Source organism: Numenius arquata, chromosome 14, assembly GCF_964106895.1.
Source record: "Numenius arquata chromosome 14, bNumArq3.hap1.1, whole genome shotgun sequence".
NCBI classification, from domain to species: domain Eukaryota; kingdom Metazoa; phylum Chordata; class Aves; order Charadriiformes; family Scolopacidae; genus Numenius; species Numenius arquata.
Genome location: NC_133589.1, coordinates 5219891 through 5232123, shown reverse-complemented (window position 1 = coordinate 5232123; position 12233 = coordinate 5219891). Strand labels below are relative to the sequence as shown.

At 66.8% G+C, this 12233-nt stretch overlaps 1 protein-coding gene across 1 annotated transcript; it reads left to right on the top strand.

The window, feature by feature from the left end:
* Positions 1-362: 362 nt before the first annotated feature.
* On the top strand, positions 363-9142 carry SREBF1 (sterol regulatory element binding transcription factor 1). The gene is made up of 19 exons (XM_074158288.1): positions 363-468; positions 2915-3301; positions 3465-3634; positions 3709-3849; positions 3928-4146; positions 4234-4348; positions 4436-4647; positions 5077-5281; positions 5891-6075; positions 6201-6462; positions 6545-6711; positions 6829-6997; positions 7104-7212; positions 7289-7398; positions 7493-7625; positions 7844-8006; positions 8299-8484; positions 8571-8682; positions 8919-9142. Exons 1-19 carry the CDS (start codon positions 363-365, stop codon positions 9140-9142), a joined length of 3375 nt encoding a protein of 1124 aa, XP_074014389.1.
* The last annotated feature ends 3091 nt before the right edge of the window (positions 9143-12233 follow it).

The window sequence follows — 12233 nt, the reverse complement described above, 5'->3', positions numbered from 1 at the left end:
CTGCTTTGCTCTCTGCCCCGGTCCCGGTGCACCGGGTTCTTGCCCGGTGCAGCCGGGGGTCCCCTCCCGGACCCGCCGGGGGTCTCGGCGCGGTGCAGCTGGGCGGCAGGTCCCGGCGGCGGCGGTGCGGGGCGGGGAGGCGGCGGCGGCGGGGCGGGACGCGGCGGCGGGTCCGCCTCCATCCCCTCCCTCCCTCCCCTGCCCGGTAGCAGGTCTGGGCACGGTTCGCGGGAGCAACTTGGCGGCTCGTCCCCTTCCTCCCCTCTCCCCGGGCCAGCGCGGCCATGGCGGGCGCGGGCGGGCGGCCCCGCCGCTCTTAGAGCCGCTGCAGCCCGGGAGCCGCCGCCGCCGCCGCCGCCGGGATGAGCTCCCTCGCCTTCGACGACGCGGCCCTGGAGGGGCTGGCGCCGTCCCTCGGCCTCTCCGGGGCCAGCGACATCGACACGGCCCTGCTCAGCGACATCGACGGTGCGTCCCGACCCGGGCAGCGGCGAGCGGGGCAGAACCGGGGCTCGGTGCACGGCCGGGACCGGGCTGGGGGTATAACCGGGGCTCGGTGCGTGGCCGGGGGAGCTGGGCTCGGTGCGATACCGGGACTCGCTGCGTGGCCAGGACCGGGCTCGGTGCGTGGCTGGGGTGAGGAGATCGGGCTCGGTGCACGGGCAGGGAACCGTGGATCGGGACGCGGCCGGGGCAGCGGGCTCAGTGCACAACCGGGGCTCGGTATACGGCCGGCGGGAGCGAGTTCGGCGTGTAACCGGGACTCGGTGCACAACCGGGCTCGGTGCGCGGCCGGGCTGGAGGGTGCGGGCTCGGTGCGCGGCCGGTGCACCGGGGCACAGCCGGAGAGACACCGGGCTCGGTGCCGGGCCCGGCGTGGGGGGGGCCACGGAGCTGCTCTGGAGCGCGGAGTCGGTGCAGGGCCGGGCGGTGCGGGCTGGCTCCGTTACCGGAGGTCGGTTCAGGGCGGGGGGCTCGGGGAGGATCAGAGTCCCGGGAGGGAGTAGGGGGGCAGGACACCGGGACCCCCAGGCTGGAGGTGCCGGTACCGGGACAGCCCCGACGGGGCCCCCGCCGGCGGCAGCATCGTGTCGTCTGTAGCCCCACCCCCCTCAGTGACGTCACCGGCGGGGTTACTCCCGGTCATTCCCTCCAGGACGCCTGGGTTCCCCGAGCCGCCCAACCGGGATGGGGGCGGGGACGGAGGCTCTGCACCGGCCCCGGGGCTGAGCGGAGCCACCCTGGGGGTGGGACCCGTCAGCACCCACCTCCCCGCCGAGCTGGGTGGGGGTCCGTGGGATGGGGATGCCACCGAGGGGATGCGCTGCCCAAGGGAACCCACTCCCCACCGCCGTGGCACTGAGGTCTTACCGGTGCTGGGTGCAGCACCACGATGGCTTTAGCCAAAAATTGGGTTTCCTGGTCCTTGGCCGGGGGTGAGGGTGTCCCGCCGTGGGGTTTTGCCACACTCCTTCGCATCATGGCCATCCGGGCCACCTTGTGCCCCACGGTTCCCCCACGTAGCCCGACACTCCACAGGCTGTGGATTTGCCACTGGTCCCTGGCTGGCTTCGGGTCGTCCCCATGTCCCCGTGCCCACCTGGGGGGTGACTGTGGGATGTACATCCAGGGTTGTGGGTGCCAAGACCTGCCGGGACCCACAGCCATACGGCTCTGCCCCACAGGATCCCATGGCCCAGAGCAGCAGAATGGGGGCAGCCGTGGCACCGCCGGGTGCCCGTGTCGTGGTGATGGTATGGGTGGCAGCAGGTGCCATGGGACAGAAATATCTGGTGGGTGGAGGTGTCTGGAAGAGCCGTGCCCACCCCCAGGGCTTGGCAGCAGGAAGGGGGGGACCAGGAAGGACCACCCCCTCTCTGCACCCCCAGACTTTGCTCTCTTGCACCTGGACCACAGGGGAGCTTTGGGGGGGTCTCCTGAGCAAGGGGGGAGCTGAGATTTGGAGCCCCCCTGGGAGGAAACGCACCAGCGCAGAGAGGGGCTGGGTGTCTCTGGGGGGGGAAATGGGGCTGGGTGCTTGCGGGGTGTCTCCTGTGGGTGCTGGGCATCGAGCGAGGAGCATCACGTCGGGCTGGACGGATGTGGGGCTGGACGCGGGGGACGAGGGGATGCCGGGTGAAGGGGTTAATGGTGGCTGACCCCGAGTAACCGCTGGCGGGTTACGGCAGGGTGCCCGGCAGTAACCGGCTGCCGGGCTCACCTTGGCTGGGCCGCGGGGCTGTCTGGGGGCGGCGGGCGGCGATTGGCGGAGTCGCATCACCCCATCGCCGGCCTCGCTCCAGGCCTGGCACGGGCAGCGGCGGGGAGGGCGGCGGGGGGGAGGCGAGAACATGGCTTTAAAATATCCCCCTGCCTCCTCCCTGCCCGGCACTGGGACATCCCTGGGCACACAGGTCCCTCCCCCAGGGGGGGTGTCGTGGGCAGGCACGCCTGGCAGGGGGGGTTGGGACATCTCAGCTGTGCCACCTCTCTGTCGCAGCCTGAGCACCCCCTCCCCTTGATACAGGGGGTTGTCGGGGTTTCCAGTACAGGATAAATGAAGGAGGTGGCACAAGCCCATCTCTGTCCCCCTGCACCTCAGAAACAGACTGAGATCCGCCCTGTCACCCCCCAGACTGGGCTGGAAACCTCGGAATGCTGGTGGCCAGGCACCGGCATCCCCCATTGTGAGCATCGTGCCTCAGTTTCCCCACTGGCAGGGTGGCTGGGAGGCTGCCAGGAGCAGGGCACAGCAGATTCCTGGGGTCTTGGAACATTTTGCCCCTGGGTTATGAGAATCCGTCCCCAAAGTGCTGAGCTGTGGGGTGGGCAGTGTGGGGCCAGCCCGGGGGCCCCTTGGGAGGTGTGGGGCCAGAGCAGTCGCTGATGGCATGGGCGGGGGGCTGTTTTGCAGACATGCTCCAGCTGATCAACACGCCGGACAATGACTTCTCGGGGCTGTTTGACTCACCGTTCGGTGCCCCTGACAACACCGTGCCCCCGGGGCTCCCCCCGGCACCGGGCACCCTCGGCACCTACCTGGGACCCAGCAAGACCCCCGCCACCGCCCCCACTGGCAGCAACTACCCAGGACCTCCCGGGATGGCGGCCTTCACCCCGCAGCCCCCAGCCCCACTTCTGCCAGCGCCGGCCCCGGGTGTCAAGGAGGAGCTGGCGGCGGTGCCCAGCAGCCAGTCCCAGCCCACTGTGATGCTGGCCCCCAGCTTTGTCCCTGCGTCCCCCAGCCCCCAGTTCAGCCCCCAGCCCTTGGTGGGCTACCAGAACCAGCACAGCTTCTCCGGTGAGGATTTGGGAGAGCCCAGGGGTGGTCGGGACTCCCTGGGTGGGGGCTTGTTGCAGCGGGCTCTTGCTGGAATGGGGGATGCATCCCTGTGGGATGGGGCTGTCTGGGGTGGGATGGTGCTGGGGGGGTCCGGTAACGCTGTCCTCTGCTCCATGTCCAGCTGTGCAGCCCGGGGGTGCGGGGCAGGCTGTGCCCAGCCCCCTGCCCACCCCGCAGCCAGGCCAGCCTGTGGCACTGCCCGGCCCTGTGCAGAGCGTGGCACCCCAGCAGCTCCTGGCCCCCGCTGCCCCCGCCAGCCAGCCCGTCTCACCCCAGATCCAGCAGGTGCCGGTAAGCGCAGGGCCAGGGGAGGGGTGTCCCGGTGGCCCCCCCGCAGCCCTCTGACCCCACTCCCTGCCCTCCAGGTCCTGCTGCAGCCCCATTTCATCAAGGCTGACTCCCTGCTGCTGACGGCCGTCAAGACGGATACTGGCAGTGCCAAGACCTCCAGCATCACCTCCCTGGCCACCAGCGCCGGCGGCTCTGCCACCCCGCTGCAGGTGCCGGTAGGTCCCACCACCAGGGAGCTCCGGGGTGGGGGGATGCTCGGGGACTCCCACCGATGCCATCCCACGTCCCTGCAGGCACTGGTGAGCGGAGGGACCATCCTGGCCACGGTGCCGCTGGTGGTGGATGCCGAGAAGCTGCCCATCAACCGGCTGGCACCCAGCGGGAAGCCAGTGCTGGTGCAGAACAGGGGGGAGAAGCGCACGGCACACAACGCCATCGAGAAACGCTACCGCTCCTCCATCAACGACAAGATCGTGGAGCTCAAGGACCTGGTGGTGGGCACCGAGGCCAAGGTGGGAGCCTGGGGGTGGTGGGGATGGGGTGGGCAAGGAGGGGGCTTCACCCGGCATTTGGTCTGAGCTGTCCCTGCCCACCGGCAGCTCAACAAGTCAGCGATCCTGAGGAAGGCCATCGAGTACATCCGCTTCCTGCAGCAGAGCAACCAGAAGCTGAAGCAGGAGAACCTCACCCTGAAGATGGCCATGCAGAAGAACCGTGAGTGGAAGGGCAGGTCTCAGGGGGGGCTCAGCTCCGGGGCTGCCATACCCCACAGCGCCCCTCAGCCCGCTCTGCTCCCCACAGAGTCCCTGAAGGACCTGGTGGCCTCCTGCAGTGGGGGGGCCAAGACAGAGACCCCCATGGAGGTGGTGAAGGCGGAGGTGATGGAGATGCTGACGCCACCGCCCTCAGACGTGGGCTCACCATCCCACAGCAGCCCGCTCTCGCTCAGCGGGGGCAGCAGCAACAGCAGCAGCGACTCGGAGCCCGACAGCCCCCTCTGCGACCACGGCAAGGTGTGGGGGGGCTGTGGGGAGGATCCCCCCCACCCTGAGTGGGGCAGGGGATCCGTTGCATCATTCTGGGGGTGCCAAGAGCGAAGTGCGCCAGATGCTGGCATGGGGATAGGAGCCAGGAGCCCTGGTCTTGCTCTCTGAGGCTGCTCCTCACCCAGTTTGGGGCTGGAGAGAGAGATGCGGGGGCACATTCTGGGGTGCAGTGGGCTGCTGCACCTGTGCCCCATGTTCTGCACCCCAAAATGTGCTCTGTGCCTCATGCCTATACCCTGCACTCCATGCCCATGCCCTGTTTCCCATACCTGTGCCCCATTGTGCCCCATCACCGTGCCCCGTGCCCTGTATCCCCTGCCCTATATCCCATGGCTGTACCCCATTACCGTGCCCCATGGCCATGCCCTGGGGCTCACAGCAGCTCTGCCCATGCAGGTGAAGCAGGAGCACCCCCTGCCCTCGCCCAGCAGTCAGGGCATGCTGGACCGCTCCCGCATGGCCCTCTGCACCTTCGTCTTCCTCTGTCTCTCCTTCAACCCCCTGGCCTCCCTCCTGCGGGGCTCCGGTGCCCCGGCCCCTCTGGGGAGCCCAGGCACCGCTGGTCCCCACAGGAGCATCATGGCAGAGTCTGGCACTGCGGGTAAGTTCTGGCATGGAGTGGGGGCTCTTGGGATGGAGGACATTGGGATGGAGGCTGTCACGGTGGTGGTTGTTGGGGTTGGGCACAGGGTGGAGACCGCTGGGATGGAGACTGTTGGGATAGGTATGGGATGGAGGCCGTCGGGGCAGGCATGAGGCAAAGGCTATTGGGATGGAGGCTGTCGAGGTGGACATGGGCTAGAGGCTGTTGAGGTGAAGACCCTCGGGCTGCAGGATGTTGGGGTGGGTCTGTGGTAGGAGCCATGTGGGTGGAGGCTGTTGGGGTGGAGCCCATCAGGGTGGGCATGGGGTGAAGGCCGTTGGGATGGAGGCTGTTGGAGGGGAGACCATCAGAGTGGAGGTGCTCATGACGGGCATGGGGTGAAGGCCATCAGGAGGGGGGTCTCAGGTTGGGTCTGAGATGGGAGACGACTGGGGTGGAGGATGCTGGGGTGGACACAGGGCAGAGGCCATTGGGTGGAAGCTTTTGGGGTGGTCACCACTGGAGTGGAGGCTCTTGGGGCAGGCACGGGGTGAATGTCACCGAACTTGGAGACCCTGGGGTGGGCGTGGGGCGGAGGCGGTGCTGACCACCCCCCTCCCCATGCAGAGGAGGCGTGGGGGTGGTCGCAGTGGCTGTGGCCCACGCTGGCCTTCTGGGCGCTGAACGTGGCGCTGGTGCTGGGGGCGGTGGTGCGGCTCTTCGTCTGCGGGGAGCCCGTCACCCGCCCCCACTCCGAGCCCTCCGTCCTCTTCTGGCGGCACCGACGACAGGCTGACCTCGACCTCGACCGGGTAAGCCCCCAACCCCGCCATTGCCACACCCTGTGTGATGTCACCTGCCCCACCCTCCCTGGCCACGCCCCCCTCTGGGCTGGCCCCGCCCCCCACGCTGACCCTTTCTCCCTGGGGGGACACAGGGGGACTTTGCCCAGGGTGCCCAGCACCTGCGGACGGCGCTGGGGGCGCTGGGGCGGCCGCTGCCCGCCTCCCACGGGGACCTGGCCTGCAGCCTGCTCTGGACCCTGCTGCGCCACCTGCTCCAGCGCCTCTGGGTGGGACGCTGGCTGGCTGCCCGCGCCGGGGGGCTGCGTCCCGACCCCCCGCCGCCCGCCCACGTCCGTCAGAGCGCCCGCGACGCCGCCATGGCTTACCACCGCCTGCACCAGCTCCACCTCGCCGGTATGGCCCCACGCCATGGGAGGGCCCGGGGGGCGGCACTCCTATGCCTCTCACTGAGCCCCCCCATCCTTGTCCCCTGCAGGGAAGCAGGCGGGGGGGCACCTCCTGGCCATCAACCTGGCGCTGAGTGCCGTCAACCTGGCCGAGTGCGCCGGCGATGCCGTCTCCGTGGCCGCCCTGGCTGAGATCTACGTGGCGGCGGCTCTACGGGTCAAGGCCAGCCTGCACCGCTGCTTCCACTTCTTGGCTGTAAGTGTGGGGCACCCCCCTCCACCATGGGGCTTGGGGGGGGGCGTGTGTGTGTCATGTGTGTCCCCTGATACCCAGTCTTGGGTTCCCCTCCCTGACCTCCCGCTCTCCCTGCAGCGCCCCTTCCTCTGCAGCGCCCGGCGGGTGGCCCTGTCCCACGGCGGGGCCGTGCCCCCCGCCATGCAGTGGCTCTGCCACCCCTTGGGCCACCGATTCTTCGTCGATGGGGACTGGGCTGTCAAGGGGGTCCCGAGGGAGACCATCTACAGCTCTGCTGGCAACCCAGGTAACCTCCCTATGCCTGGCACCCCCCGTCCACTGTTTCGGGGGGGGGGGGGTGGGGGGGTGTCACCGCCCCTCTGTCACCGTCTCACTGTCCCTCTGTGCCTCAGTGGACCCGCTGGCGCAGGTGACCCAGCTCTTCCGCGAGCACCTCCTGGAGAAGGCGCTGTGCTGCGTGGCCATGCCTGAGCCCAGCCGCCCCGCTGCCCAGGGAGAGGGGTAAGTGCTGGGGTGGGCACCCCGCTCCCTCCACCTGGCGTGGGTCCAGCCCCACTCACGGCCCCTCTCCCCGCAGGCGCTTTTCCAATGCTCTCGAGTACCTCCAGCTCCTCAATGGCTGCTCCGATGCCAGCGGCGTGCCTGGCCCCGCGCCCTCCATCAGCTCCGGCTTGGCAGCTGTCACAGGTGAGGCCGGTGTCCCTCCCTACCAGGGACACTTCGTGTTAGGGGGCCACGGGGCTGGTGGACGCCCCGCTCCCGTGTCCCTCCCGCCCCACAGGCACCGACCCCGTGTCCAAGTGGTGGGCGTCCATCATTGGCACAGTTATTCACTGGCTGCAGGGAGACGAGGAGGGGGCCGAGCGCCTCTACCCGCTGGTGGAGACCATGCCCCGGGCGCTGCAGAGCTCTGAGTGAGTGCTGGGGACATCGGGGACGGGGGACACACATAGGGCAGCGGGGGGATGTGACAGCTCATCGTACACCTCCCCTTCTCTTTGGGTTGGCACAGCTCCTGCAAACACACTCTGAGCACTGTGCTGCCCCGTGTCTGCGGAAGGCTGGGGGGGGGGGGGCACGGCCGTGCCCAGCGAGGAGCCTGCAGTGACTGTGTCCCCCCCCACCCTTGCAGGAAGCCCCTGCCCCGTGCCGCCCTGCATTCCTTCAGGGCCGTCCGCGCCATGCTGAGCAAGCAGGACGGGAGCCAGGCCAGCCTGAGCCACTGCGAGAAGGCCAGCAGCTGCCTGCGGGAGAGCCTGGAGCTCGGCAGCCCCCCCAAGGGCACCATCGACAAGGTAAGCCGGGCTCGGGGGCGGGGAGGGACGGGACAGACACACAAGGTGGGCACCCATCCTGGGGGGAGCCCCCGGCCCTGGCAGGAGGTGCCCCCGGCCCTCGCGGGGGTGCATTGTAGTTGCATTGCATGTGTCAGACTGGGAGTGCAATGCCCCTGCCATGCAGCCCGGCGGGGGTCCCGCGCAGCGACGCCTGCCCCCAGGGACCTCCTCGGCACTCTCCCCCCCAGCCCCAGCCATCCGTCTGTCCCTCCAGCTCACCCAGCTCCCCTCGCCAACTCCCCCCACACAGGCGGTCCAGCTCCTGCTGTGCGACCTGCTCCTCGTCACCCGCACCAACCTGTGGCAGCAGCAGATGAGTGCCAGCCAGCAGCGCAGCTGCCTCTACCAGGCCTCCGCCATCGAGCTCCGTGGCTTCCAGCAGGACCTCAGCAGCCTGCGGCGCCTGGCCCAGACCCTCCGCCCCGCCATGCGCCGGGTGAGCCCCCCCACCCCTCATCCCAGTGGGTCCCCTCGTCCCCCGTGCCCGGCTGTGCTCACTGTCCCCTGCCTCTCCATCTCCAGGTGTTCCTGCACGAAGCCACCGCCAGGCTCATGGCCCGGGCCAGCCCCACGCGCACCCACCAGCTGCTGGACCGCAGCCTGCGGAGGAGAGGGGTGCAGGGCAGCAAAACAGGTGGGATACGGCATGGGAGACACCCCCCCCCCCCATCCCCACCCAGCAGCGTTGGGTGGTGGGGTGGTGGGGCTTCCTGACCACGCTTTGGTGGTGGTACCTGCTGTGAGTGGGGTGGGCGAGTGGCCCCATCACCATGCTGGATGGTGATGCCATGCCATGCCATACACTCAAGGGAGGATCTGTGGCTTCTCGGGGCACCCTTGGGACTGACCCCCACTCTCTCCCCCTTGCAGCCGGCGAGCCCGAGAGCCACCCCACGCCACGGGAGCACGCCGAGGCGCTGCTGCTGGCCTGCTGCTACCTCCCACCCAGCTTCCTCTCGGGTCCGGGCCAGCGCGTGGGCATGCTGGCCGAGGCCGCCCGCACCCTGGAGAAGCTGGGCGATAAACGGACGCTGCACGACTGCCAGCAGATGATCATCAAGCTGGGCAGCGGCACCACCGTCACATCGGGCTAGCCAAGCAGGAGGACCGGGGGTAGGGGGGGTGACATGCTGCCAACCCCCCCCCCCGCCCCACCCCGGGTCCCGGGACGTGGGGAAAGAGGGTGGCTGGGGATGGTGGGGAGGTGCGTGCCTCAGTTTCCCCCTCCTGCGGGATGGTGTTAGGGAGCAGGTTTGAAGGTGAGGGGGTGGGTGGGGAGGGGCAGGGTGATGCCCGGTGTCACTGGTGGCCGGTGTGGGGGTTCCTGGCGTGGGGCAGCCACGCGTGGGACATCCCCGGTGGCTTCGGCCACCCCATGGCTCAGTCCTTCTCCCCAGCCCGCTCGGGTGATGGGACGTGGGGACCTCTAGTGACACTGTCACAGTATTGCATGGCACTGCGATGCTCGGCCAGCCTGGCCCCGGTGCCACCTGTACCCCGCCACCCCGTACCCTGCCACAGGGTGAGGGCTTGTCCTCTCACCCCTCTCCTGGTGTCCCTGCCCTCCCCCTCCCCTCTGTGGGTCCTACTGCCGCGGGGGGGGGGGGGCGTTGGGGTGCCTCGGCTTTGCCCCCACTTTGCGGGGGAGGAGGTCTGACCCCATGGTGGTGGCTAAGGGGCCTCTCCCCAGCCATGCCCCCATGGTAGGCAAGAGGAGACCCCCAGACTATCCCTCCACACCACCACCACCCCCCCCAGCACTGACCAGTCTCCCCCAGTTAGGAGCTGCCACCACTCCTGGACACGCCTGGGCCTGAGCGCTTTCGGAGAAGGGATGGCAGGGTGCCACTGTGCTCCTGGGGGGCTGGTGGGTGCCCCGTCCCCTTGCTTCACCCCCATCTTGTACATAGCCCCTTCTCCCCCTCCCCTCGCTCCCTCCCCCCGCCTTGCCTTTTTAAACGGTATTTTCATAGTTGGAGAGTTTTGTACAGACAATTAAAGCTGATTATTTATACCAGTGTGTGCTGGACTGGGGGGGTGGGGACAGACACTGAATTTGGGGGGGCACACAGAGCCTGGCTGGGGCAAGGGACACCCTCCCCCCCTCCCCCCCCCCCCATCCCCTTTGGCTGGGCATCCCCTTCTGCTGGGTATCCCTGGCTGCGGATCCTGCCTTACCCCCCACAAGCTGCACAGGATGGGGGGGACAAGGGTGGCAGGGATGGGGACACTGTGCCAAGGGACGCCAAACACACACCCTCCTTACCCCACGATCTGCCGGGGGTTCTGTCACCTGCCCCCCCCCAATACCCCAGGCCCACCGCAGTGCCCCCTCCCAGCCCAGCCCTATAAGCAAAACCCTTGGTGCAGGTGACACCTGGGGACAAAGGGCTAGCCAGGAGCTGGCACGGAGTGTGGGGACCCCCCAGCAGCTCCCCCCCCAGGAGAAAGAGAGGCCACGAGCAGGGCGCCACGTACTTCCAAAACAATCGTTGTATCTTTATTGACGCTCTGAATGCAATGACCTGTTTTTTACTCTTAAGGAAAATAAACATCTTTTAGAAACAGCTTGTTACACACAATCTTCAGTGTGAAGCAATATACTAATAAGAACACTAGTCTTAACATTTACAGTCTTCATATATATTATATATATGTATATGTATACATATATATACACTATATAATGAGGCAATATATAATACACACGGTTTACCATTTTACAGTCATATGTACAAGATGTCACTAAAAATAGCCAGATTTCAGGCAACACTGCCAGGGACACTGGGAGTTTTATTTTTTTTTTTTCATTAAATTAATTATTTTTATTATTCTTTCTCTCTCCTTTTTTTTTTTCTTTTTTCTTATTTTTTCCTCCTTTTTTGTGTTTTTCGCTCCCGTGTCCGAGGCAAGCTGCTGAAACGACAGACATTTTGTGGCCAGCAAACCTTGAGGGTGAGGGCTGGGTGGGACGGAGGGGACACGACAGCCGGCGGGGACACAGGGGGCTGGCTCTGCGGGGGTCAGGGTTGGCGGGGGGGGGGGGGGGTGGTGGTGGCAGAACAGGACGGATGGGGCCAGCATTGTGCCCACCCTTTGCAGGATGCTCTGCAGGTTGCGGGGTGGGGGGGCGGACAGCTGGCAGCTCTGTTTTTAGGATGGGATTTTGGGGTTGATTCACCCTGGGCTGGGTATTTGCTACCTGCGCCAGGGTGCGGGTGGTATAAGGGTGGGGAGAGTGGGGAGTCATGCAGGGCACCCTGCTGGGACATGGGTGGGGGACTATCCCAGTCCTGGGCAACCCCCCCCCCAGCTCCAGCCAGGTGGCCAGCAAGGGAACCGAAAGCCGAGGGAGCCAAGCGAACCCAGCACCCAGGGCAGCGAGGGGAGAGCAGGGCCATGCAGAAGGAGGAAGCAAGTGCCTCCTCCTCTTCCTCCAGCAAGCACCCTGCTGCCACCTGGAAGCCATTTCTTGGCTGCTGTCACCCTTTTGCTCCAGGATAAAACCCTGGGGTTCAGCACCCAGAGCCCTGGGGTTTGCACCCAGGGATCGGGGTTCAGCACCCAGAGATCGGGGTTCAGCACCCAGGGCCATGGGGTTTGCACAAGCACAGGGAGCAAAGCCTGATCCCAGCAAGAGGAGGTGCTGGTGACGCCAAGCAGAGGAAGGAGGTTTTGGGGTCCCAAACAGCAGGACCAGGTGTCCCCAGCCCAGCAGCGCCAGCGCCCCGTGGAACAGGAGGGTGGTGGGTGCAATGGGCTGGGGGCTGGAGGTAGGGAGCGGGGCTGGGACAGCCTGGTGGGCACCCACCAGCCCAGCCAAGCGCCCTCCGCCCCGATGGGTGCCCGGCACAGGGGCTGGCACCCCGGGCCAGGCAGGGCGGGTGTGGATGGGGGCAAACAGGAGATGGAAGAACGAAACGGAAAAAGCAGAGTGGTGTTTCAAACAGCAGGCCGTTGTTTGTCTTTTTTTTTTTTTTCTCCCTTTTTTTTTTTTTTTAGCTTTTTTTTGTCTTTTTTGTCTTTTTTTTTTTTTTTCTCCTTTTCTCCGCCGCACGTATATACAGACAGACACCGTGAGGTTTGCTGAAGGCAACATCTCAGATCAGATCAGTGTGAGATATGGAGAGCCGGGACCCGCGGGGGGCTCCGGCGGCCCCACAGTAAGACAACATCGCCGGGACC

Excerpts from the sequence above, each read along its gene's own strand:
- SREBF1 (XM_074158288.1), top strand. The coding sequence starts at position 363 with ATGAGCTCCCTCGCCTTCGACGACGCGGCCCTGGAGGGGCTGGCGCCG. Across the intron at positions 4,349-4,435 it reads GATGGCCATGCAGAAGAACC|AGTCCCTGAAGGACCTGGTG; the intron begins GTGAGTGGAAGG and ends TGCTCCCCACAG. Across the intron at positions 6,712-6,828 it reads GCTGCTTCCACTTCTTGGCT|CGCCCCTTCCTCTGCAGCGC; the intron begins GTAAGTGTGGGG and ends CTCTCCCTGCAG.